A 9,101-nucleotide genomic window follows, 5' to 3' on the forward strand; every position below is an offset into this window, starting at 1 on the left:
AAACTACCATCTATTTTGAACTTTATATTCCTTTCTCTTAGAAATCTGTCCTTACCCCTAAACTTTCTCAACTAAATTTTATTTTTTATTTTTAGAGAAGGAAGGGAAATCGGTTTCATCAATACCGATTTCTCAACTAAAAATTTGTTTTTTATTTTTTTATTTTTTTTTTATTTTTGTTTTTTCTAATTATTAAATTTATTTTATCATTTATAAAATTATTTTTATTAATGGTACTATTTAATAGGCACATATATAGTTCACCTGTCGAGAAATAATGCAACACATTATTTTTCGTTAACATATTTCTTAATAATAAATATATATTTTATTAATTAATAATTGTTATTTTAATTAAATAATTAATTTCAGTTTCATTTATTATTAATTTAATTAATTATTATTTAAATTAAATAATTAACTTAAGTTTTATTAATTATTTAATTAAGTAATTAATATTTTAATTCAATAAATAAATACAATGTTAATTTTATATTTTATAATTGATTAAAAAAATTAATTAAATAGACTCCATAAAATAACAATATTTAATTTAATATTATAATTAAACATACAAATACCAAATGAGTGAAAAAAATATATACATATTTTATTACAATATTTTTATTACATTAATCTCCTATATGGTGTCCAGTCCCACATCATGGTGGTCGACGAATACGATGTGGAGGTCAGTTTTTTTCGTCAACTAGGGCATATGTCTCCTGAACATTTTCACTTAGTAGGTCGACATGCAGTTTGGACTTTTGCAGGAAATATCAGATGAACCTGAAAATATTGATACACTTCACTGTCAGGATATGAGAGGGAATCATCTGGAAAATTGGAAAGACAAACATGCTGCATGGATTCAATTTTGGAACGAACGTCGAAGTCATTGTCTTACCGGTTAACCGATACATGGACACCCAATACCAACAGAGGAGTATATGGTGTGGTTTAGACACAACTCTAATTTGTATCTATCAGCTTTGCACCTACTACGGGACCCACGATGTGGTGTTGCAGAAGAGCCAACTCAACCATCACACCGACAAAGACGTAATAGACCTCGCTACCGACTCACCCTGTTTCTGTTGAAAATGAAGCGCCAGAACCACATCGTCATTCATTTTATTTCACCCCAACACAACAACAATTTGAACCACCAAGACAATCATTTCAATTCATGTCAACTCAACAAGATGATCACCGACAATCTCTACATTCAAGTGATCAAGATTTTGTGAATAACTTATTTGGTGCAGACCAAGGTACGCCTGAATCGGCTGCTCATTATATTAATAACATGTACTCATTTGGTGTTCCATCATTCCCAAATCAAGTAGATCATACTTCTTCGATGCATGTCGACCTACTAAGTGAAAATGTTCAGGAGACATATGCCCCAGTTGACGAAGAAAACTCACCTCCACGTCGTATTCGTCGACCACCACGATGTGGGACTGGACACCATATAAGAAATTAATGTAATAAAAATATTGTAATAAAATCTGTATATATTTTTTTCACTCATTTGGTATTTGTATGTTTAATTATAATATTAAATTAAATATTGTTATTTTATGGAGTCCATTTAATTAATTTTTTTTAATAATTATAAAATATAAAATTAACATTGTATTTATTTATTGAATTAAAATATTAATTACTTAATTAAATAATTAATAAAACTTAAATTAATTATTTAATTAAAATAACAATTATTGATTAATAAAATATATATTTATTATTAAGAAAGATGTTAACGAAAAATAATGTGTTGCATTATTTCTCAGCGGGTGAACCTGACTTTATTAATTGATCAAATTCCCTATATATGTGTTAGTTCCACTAATAAAAATAATTTTATAAATGATAAAATAAATTTAATAATTAAAAAAACAAAAAAAGAAAATTATTTGAGAAATCGGTATTTAGGAAACCGATTTCCCTTCCTTCTCTAAAAAAAAAAATTAGTTGAGAAAGTTTAGGGACAATGACCGATTTCTAAGAGGAAGGAATACAGAGTTTAAAATGGATGGTACTTTGATATATAATTTGAAAAGAGTGGTATTATGGTATTTAATTTTTGTTTTAGTGGTATAATAATAAAAAAGCCAATAATTCACTGTTGAATTTTACAATCCAACATTTGAATATGTCCATACTATATTATTCATAAAAAATACCAAATTTTATATAAATTGAACATGTGTAGCTATGTGGTGATTCATTAGATAATATTTACTTATATTTTCAAATATTTATTATCTATTTTAAATTTTTAGAAAATTTGTGAACTTGATTTATGCAATAAGCACTATTACTCTAACGGTTAATATCATATAACTTTTAACTAGTTTTACGAAATCTAAAAATAATGTTCGTATTATAACTTATCAATTTAAGTCATTATTAATGTTATCCACGAAATAAAACCAATAGTGTTGAGCAATTAAAAAGAAAAATACAATTTTGTTTAATTATTGGATTTTCTTATTTGTTTGTAGTTCTTATATTTATCAGCTTGAAATACAAACATCTTTAGAGTTAACGATGCACTCTTTCAACTCTTGTCTATAAGCGAAATATTCTTACAATAGTGGCTTCAAATATAAGTAAATTTTAATTACTTTTACTATATATAACAATGTTATTCTTTTAATAATTCTTTTACTCTCGTGATATAAGTTTTATGAAAACATTTTTGAGAATAAACATATAAGAAAATAAGTTCTATGAAAACACTTTTGAGAATGAACATATTTTCTTATAGGATTATAAAAGTTAATGTTTTTACTTAAATGTTCTAGATATTAGGAAAGATCAAGTCTTGTGAATGTGAAAAATACAAATGGAGATCGGACTAAAGTGGTAAGTGAATTTTCTCAATAAAAATAGCAAAATTTATCAATAACATAATTAAAAAACGAGATAGGAAAACAAAATATATAGGTAAAATCAAAAGGACAACAAAGTAATCTTTTCATCCTTAAATAAAATTCTTTTGTCATATTTGTTCGTCCCTAATATAAAATTATTTACAAATTTTTAGATATATTTATTATTATTATTTCAAATATATTCCTTATTAATACTATGCAATTATTTTGAATTATAAAAAATTAACTTAATTATAATTTTAATCTTTTTATTTTAGCTGAATCACAAAAATAATTTCTAACTTTTTAGATAAAATTTTAGTAAAAAGCTCGATGAAATATCAATCTTTTAAGCCATAAGATACCATTTATTATTATAAATTTTAGGTAGCACCATGAAATATTTGAGACAAATAGATAAACAAATATAAATAGAATACATCTACCTACCGAGAGACCCATCGTAATCATTAATCCTAATTCGTATTCCTTGTAGCAAACGAAACCGAGAGTCCACTAAAATTAGGGGGGGTGCGGATTAGTATTTACTGCGGCGCTTAACTTATATGGAGTAGGACATTTCCGATAGAAGATACTAGAAGCACTTGAGTTCATTTCGCTTGGCTTCTGTGAAGAAAACTCTAGACCTTGTCTCGTAACTTAAGTAAGCAGTTGAACCCAACAAAGCAATACACACCACGCCGCGCCGCAGTCACACCAAAATGGACCCCTCCAAGTTGAAAGAATTGAAGCTTTTCATCCAACAGTGCAAGTCCGATCCTTCAACCCTCTCCGATCCTTCACTCTCCTTTTTCCGCGACTACCTCGAAAGGTTAATTTCGTCCATTCCTTACTAACATTTCTATTTCAATTCACGCTTCTTTCAGTCAATTACTAACCCTATATACTCTGCTTTTCTGTTGTTTTTGGTTCATTCCCTTCAGTCTCGATGCCAAACTTCCTGAGTCTGCTTACTCCAAATCGGTACCCTACAAATCATCACTGTTTCCTTTATTTATTTATTATTATTTTTAATATTTAATTGAAAATGTTTATTGATGCATTGTGATGTGTTTTGTGTGCTATAGAAATCGGTGGAGAGCGACGATGATATTGAAGACGTTGAGGAAGAAAAAGTGAAGGTGGAGGAAGTAGAGGAAGATGAAATTATTGAATCTGATGTTGAACTTGACGGTGAAACTGTTGAGCCTGATGATGATCCTCCACAGAAGGTTTTTTTTTTTTTTTTGTGATTTTTTATTTCAATTTTTTTGTGTAGTTGATTTATGCTGTGTTTGAGCTTTTATTTAAGGTGAATGCATGTCTTTTTTCAGATGGGTGATTCCTCTGTTGAGGTCACTGAAGAGAGTCGTGAGTCTTCTCAGTTGGCTAAAGCTAAAGCTATGGAAGCCATTTCCGAAGGTAACATTTTTTGTGAAGTGAATAATAAAATGGTAATTACTATGTGGTTTTTTAATTCTATTTTTGTTGTTATTTTTTGGAGGTGGATGGATACACTAATAATTCACGAGAAAAAAAAAAGAATCTATGGTTGGGCTAGGTTTTAAGGTTATATCTTGGAGAACTGCGGTTAAGAATTGTGGATATGGACTCAATTGTAGGAGTGTTGCACTCGCAGATACATCTAAAACTTTAATTTTGTGGCTCATATTGTGGTCGTGGGCTCCTGAACCTTATTATAAAACTCTAGGCCTGTGATCTTTAGAAGGGATGAAAATGTTTTAACCTTCAAACAGTAAATGTTACAATTTTTGAGTGGCTGAAGTTGTAAACCCTGACTGCTAGTGATAAGTACTAGTAGGTGGGAAGGAATCTAGTTGTAGACTTCAAGAACAAAAGTATCAGCTTTCAACCCTGTGTCATCTACGAGAATGCTTGTACATCTGTCTGGTGCAGCGTAACCGATACCTCTTGTGTTGAGTCTAGAACCATCTCTAATGCTAGAGGCATGCTTCTTTGTGTGATTTATGATCTTGAAATCAATGCTAAACACTTAGAGTTTGATGCTTTACATCCTCATTTTACTTTCACGTCAAACTCCTCCCACCTTTCCACAATGTAACATGAATTATGAAACAACTCATAAGTAATATATACCTATTCTCTGTATAAAATTAAAATTAAGGAACTTGATTTATACCTGTTCATGCACTTTGAATATATTTTTGAATTTTTTTGGCCCCCTAAAAAAATTCGGACAAGTTTTGCCACTGGATGTAACAGTTGGAAACAATGTCATGGAATGATATTAAAAAGGGGTAACTTTCACTGCAAAGAAACCACATTGCTTCTTTGATCAGCCTAATTTGCAATTAACAATGGTGTTCATAACAATGAGATTGTGATTTAACCTCATGTGGCTTTGAAATGCAGGTAAGTTGGAGGAGGCGATTGAGAATTTGACAGAGGCAATTATACTCAATCCTACCTCTGCCATAATGTATGCGACCAGAGGTATGACTTGATTTGATTGTTTGTTTTTAAATTTTTACATACATACTCTAGTTTTGTTGTTCTTATTGCCCAAGGTGAACGCTCATTTTATATGTTTTTCATATCATATGCAGCCACTGTTTACATCAAAATGAAGAAACCCAACGCCGCAATCCGTGATGCAAATGCTGCTTTAGAGGTTATACTCTCTCTTCTCCATTGCTCAACATAATAAACTTAATTCTATCCTTGCTTGACTTAAAATAGACCGTTGAATGTGGAGTGCATGTTTAATGTTCATGTTGCATTATGTTCCAAAAGGACAGTGGTTCTTTGAAGAAATCTTATCTAAAAAATGAGAAATGCCTGACTTTTCACATTACTAAATGGTCATAATGTTCAATCCATTATGTTAGATTTGTCAGAGCACTTTATTATGTGTATGTTGCTGCTATCTGATATGCAGTCAATGCTTTTTATATTCTATTTCTCTCTCCAGATTAATCCTGATTCTGCTAAAGGATACAAGTCACGTGGTATAGCTCGAGCAATGCTTGGTCAGTGGGCAGAGTCTGCAAAGGATCTCCACGTGGCTTCAAATATAGACTACGATGAGGAAATAAGTGCAGTTCTTAAGAAGGTTTGTTTTCTTTCCCCTGGTATAATTTAAAGGAGATATTTGTCAAGCTATTGTGGACTGTGATAATTGATAAGTACAAAAATAATGCTTATTTGAGTATGGCTAAAGCCCACCATGTTGCATTTAGAATTACCTCACCTGTCAATTACAGGACACTGGTATGCATCCTTAAAAATTGATAATGACATGGTATGGTTAATAGTATAAATGAAATTTTGAGAATAGTTTTTTTTTCTTCTAAAGACTTAAATGAACTATTTGAATATTAAAATTTGTCTTGAGATCTATATGAAACAAGAAATGTATTTGTAGATAACATTGGTACCAAACAAGAATGCCAACATGATATACTTTAATAAAGAATGAGGTAAAAGATTATGCCGAACTTTAGTAGCCTGCAAAGGAAAATATACACGAGAAAGTGACATTGCGAAGTACATCTAGGAGGATCAAGATGGCAATGGTATGAAACTTTCAGCATCTGGCTACTTCAGAAATGAGCAAAAGTTTGTGCAGGCTACTAAAGTTCGGCATAATCTTTTACAATATCTTTTGAAGATATTTTCTGGAAACAATGATCAGATTAAAGAGAGATATGGGCATAGTGAAAAAATGAACTTGTTGAGTAACATCATATTTTTTTTCAAGTTGGTAATTTTTATTTGTATTTTCCCTACTATCTGAAATTACATACTCCAAAAAGTTTGTTTGAGGTACAAGTGCTCCTTAGCTAGTGTGCTTATTGATTCTTCTGATTGTCACTTGCCTTACCTGACACTTGCAACCTTCTTTAAAGTGAAATATTCCGTTTTAGGAATGCTATGTACATGCATCAAGGGCAATAAGTTGTGTTTTATGGTTCGATTTATTTGGTATCTCATTGTAAATTCTGGATTGTCTAGGTTGAACCAAATGCCCACAAGATTGAGGAACACCGGCGGAAGTATGATAGGTTGCGCAAGGAAAGAGAAGAAAAAAAAAATGAGCGTGAGAGGCTACGTCGCCGTGCTGAAGCTCAGGTTCTCAATTATGATGTGGACACGCTGAAAAAAAAAGCATGCCACATAATGTTGTATGCATGTGATAATTGATTTAGCTGTTGCTAACTTGATATATATTCCAGGCTGCATATGAGAAGGCCAAAAAGCAAGAACAATCATCTTCAAGTAGAAATCCTGGAGGCATGCCTGGTGGATTTCCTGGTGGCATGCCTGGTGGGTTTCCTGGGGGTATGCCTGGCGGTATGCCAGGTGGATTTCCCGGTGGCATGCCTGGTGGGTTTCCTGGCGGCATGCCAGGTGGCTTCCCTGGAGCTGGTGGAATGCCGGGTGGCTTTCCTGGGGCTGGGGGCATGCCAGGAGGGGTGCCTGGAAATGTTGACTTCAGCAAAATCTTAAATGTATGTAAATCTGGATTTTGATGCTTTTTTGTGTTTTTGAACTGCTATAAGAAAATTCTCACCCTTCTCTCTCTCTCTCTCACACACACACACACACACACATGATCACACATTCTCATGTTTAGCCTTGATTTCAATTGTTCTTTGACATGTTTCTCAGGACCCTGATCTGATGTCGGCGTTTAGTGATCCAGAGGTCATGGCTGCTCTTCAAGATGGTAATTATCTGTTCTAGCTCTATTCTATTTCCATTAATGACTTATTTTTCTTTTTTTTTTTTCCATGTCAACTTATTTTACGTGTCAAAGCATGGATTTTCATAAGCTTTGAACTTGATTGAAATTGCAATCTAAAGTGCTATTATTTTTCCCTTTTTAATTTTGGATTTACCATCACAACTACAGAACTACTATTGTTTGGAATTGGAAGTGAAGTGCCATTTTCTCGAAGGAATATAGCTGATAAGAACGAGAAAAATACCAGCTTTATATCCTTATTGGAACTAAAAAATACTGGATTTAACATCATAACCAATATTGCATGTAGTTGAAGGGCAAATGCCATTTTTTCAGATGATGATGACCGAGTAAAACAAAATTGGTTCCATTTCATTTATCAAAAGAAATGGAAAACTCTATTACTAAAGTTTTTTGGTGCATAAAAGTATACCATTTCTAAAAATATAAACTTTAGCAATAGAGCTATTCACTTCTTTTGAAAAATGGAAATGGTCCCTACCTGACACCACCTTATCTATCCTTACAAAGTGAAATTCGGTGATCTTGTTTAACATGATTTCCACAAGTTATTACTTTAGGGGAATTATGCTGATGTGCTCTCCTCCCTTTCCATCCCTCTCATCTTCTTCTAACCAAATACTATGTTAGGAAACATAATGTTTAATAGGAAGTTGGACGTTAGCCATATCACTTTTGACATATTGCTGTATATATAGTTATATACCCATTTTATCTGTCTTGTCACTGGAAAAGACACGAATTCCCCATTTTAGTTTGTTGGTCATTCCTAGGAAGACTTAATTTGTTAATCATCAATTATTGCATTTTCATTCTTTTCTCTTTTTTGGTTGAATGCAGTTATGAAAAACCCTGCTAATTTGGCGAAGCATCAAGCAAATCCCAAGGTCGCCCCTGTAATTGCGAAAATGATGAGCAAATTTGGAGGTGCCCAGTGAACACTTCTAGTTTGAAATTTCAGAATTGTAGGCCTCTGCTCTTTAAGTATTTAATGTTTTTTTAAAAAGTGTTTAATGTTTTTTTTTTTTAAAGTATTTGATGTTAATGATATTGACTGTAATGATATATCATGAAACCATTACGTTTTGCAAGGCCTGTTTTGTAGGTGCTTATCGCTCCTGTTCTTGTTAATTTATCAGCAATATACGGTTCTACTGATTGAATTTGAATCAATGATGAAGTCGTCATCTTTCTGATTTAGAAAATAAAGAATGTTAGTTTTTTTTAGTGCTGCAATGACCAGGTCTAAAACAATTTAATTCCTTTTTTTGTCTTATGCAGTATGTTACTTAGTTTAATGCTATACATATTAATTTAATAAATACTAAATAAATTTTATAAATAGGTGTTGTTTTTTTGAAGACAATTGATTATTGCGATTTGTGAAATACATATCCCATATAGATTAATTTTGTGAAACTTTTTCTTAGGTTATTAGCGTTTGATATTTTAAATTAAATTAAGAG

The 9,101-nt window shown here is 31.7% G+C and overlaps 1 protein-coding gene across 1 annotated transcript; it reads left to right on the top strand.

Annotated features, from left to right (window-relative positions):
- The first annotated feature begins 3,363 nt into the window (after nt 1-3,363).
- On the top strand, nt 3,364-8,808 carry LOC101503284 (FAM10 family protein At4g22670). The gene is made up of 11 exons (XM_004515724.4): nt 3,364-3,717; nt 3,830-3,869; nt 3,974-4,117; nt 4,220-4,307; nt 5,280-5,360; nt 5,474-5,538; nt 5,839-5,979; nt 6,882-6,998; nt 7,103-7,378; nt 7,539-7,596; nt 8,476-8,808. Exons 1-11 carry the CDS (start codon nt 3,608-3,610, stop codon nt 8,571-8,573), a joined length of 1,218 nt encoding a protein of 405 aa, XP_004515781.1. The 5' UTR covers nt 3,364-3,607; the 3' UTR covers nt 8,574-8,808.
- The last annotated feature ends 293 nt before the right edge of the window (nt 8,809-9,101 follow it).

The sequence above is a fragment of the Cicer arietinum genome, chromosome 7 (assembly GCF_000331145.2).
Source record: "Cicer arietinum cultivar CDC Frontier isolate Library 1 chromosome 7, Cicar.CDCFrontier_v2.0, whole genome shotgun sequence".
NCBI classification, from domain to species: Eukaryota; Viridiplantae; Streptophyta; class Magnoliopsida; order Fabales; family Fabaceae; genus Cicer; species Cicer arietinum.

What these genes read in the sequence shown, in the direction of transcription:
- LOC101503284 (XM_004515724.4), top strand. Translation starts at nt 3,608, where the DNA reads ATGGACCCCTCCAAGTTGAAAGAATTGAAGCTTTTCATCCAACAGTGC. An exon ending in CATAATGTATGCGACCAGAG is followed by an intron (nt 5,361 to 5,473) that starts GTATGACTTGAT and finishes TATCATATGCAG; the next exon opens with CCACTGTTTACATCAAAATG. An exon ending in ATGCAAATGCTGCTTTAGAG is followed by an intron (nt 5,539 to 5,838) that starts GTTATACTCTCT and finishes TTCTCTCTCCAG; the next exon opens with ATTAATCCTGATTCTGCTAA.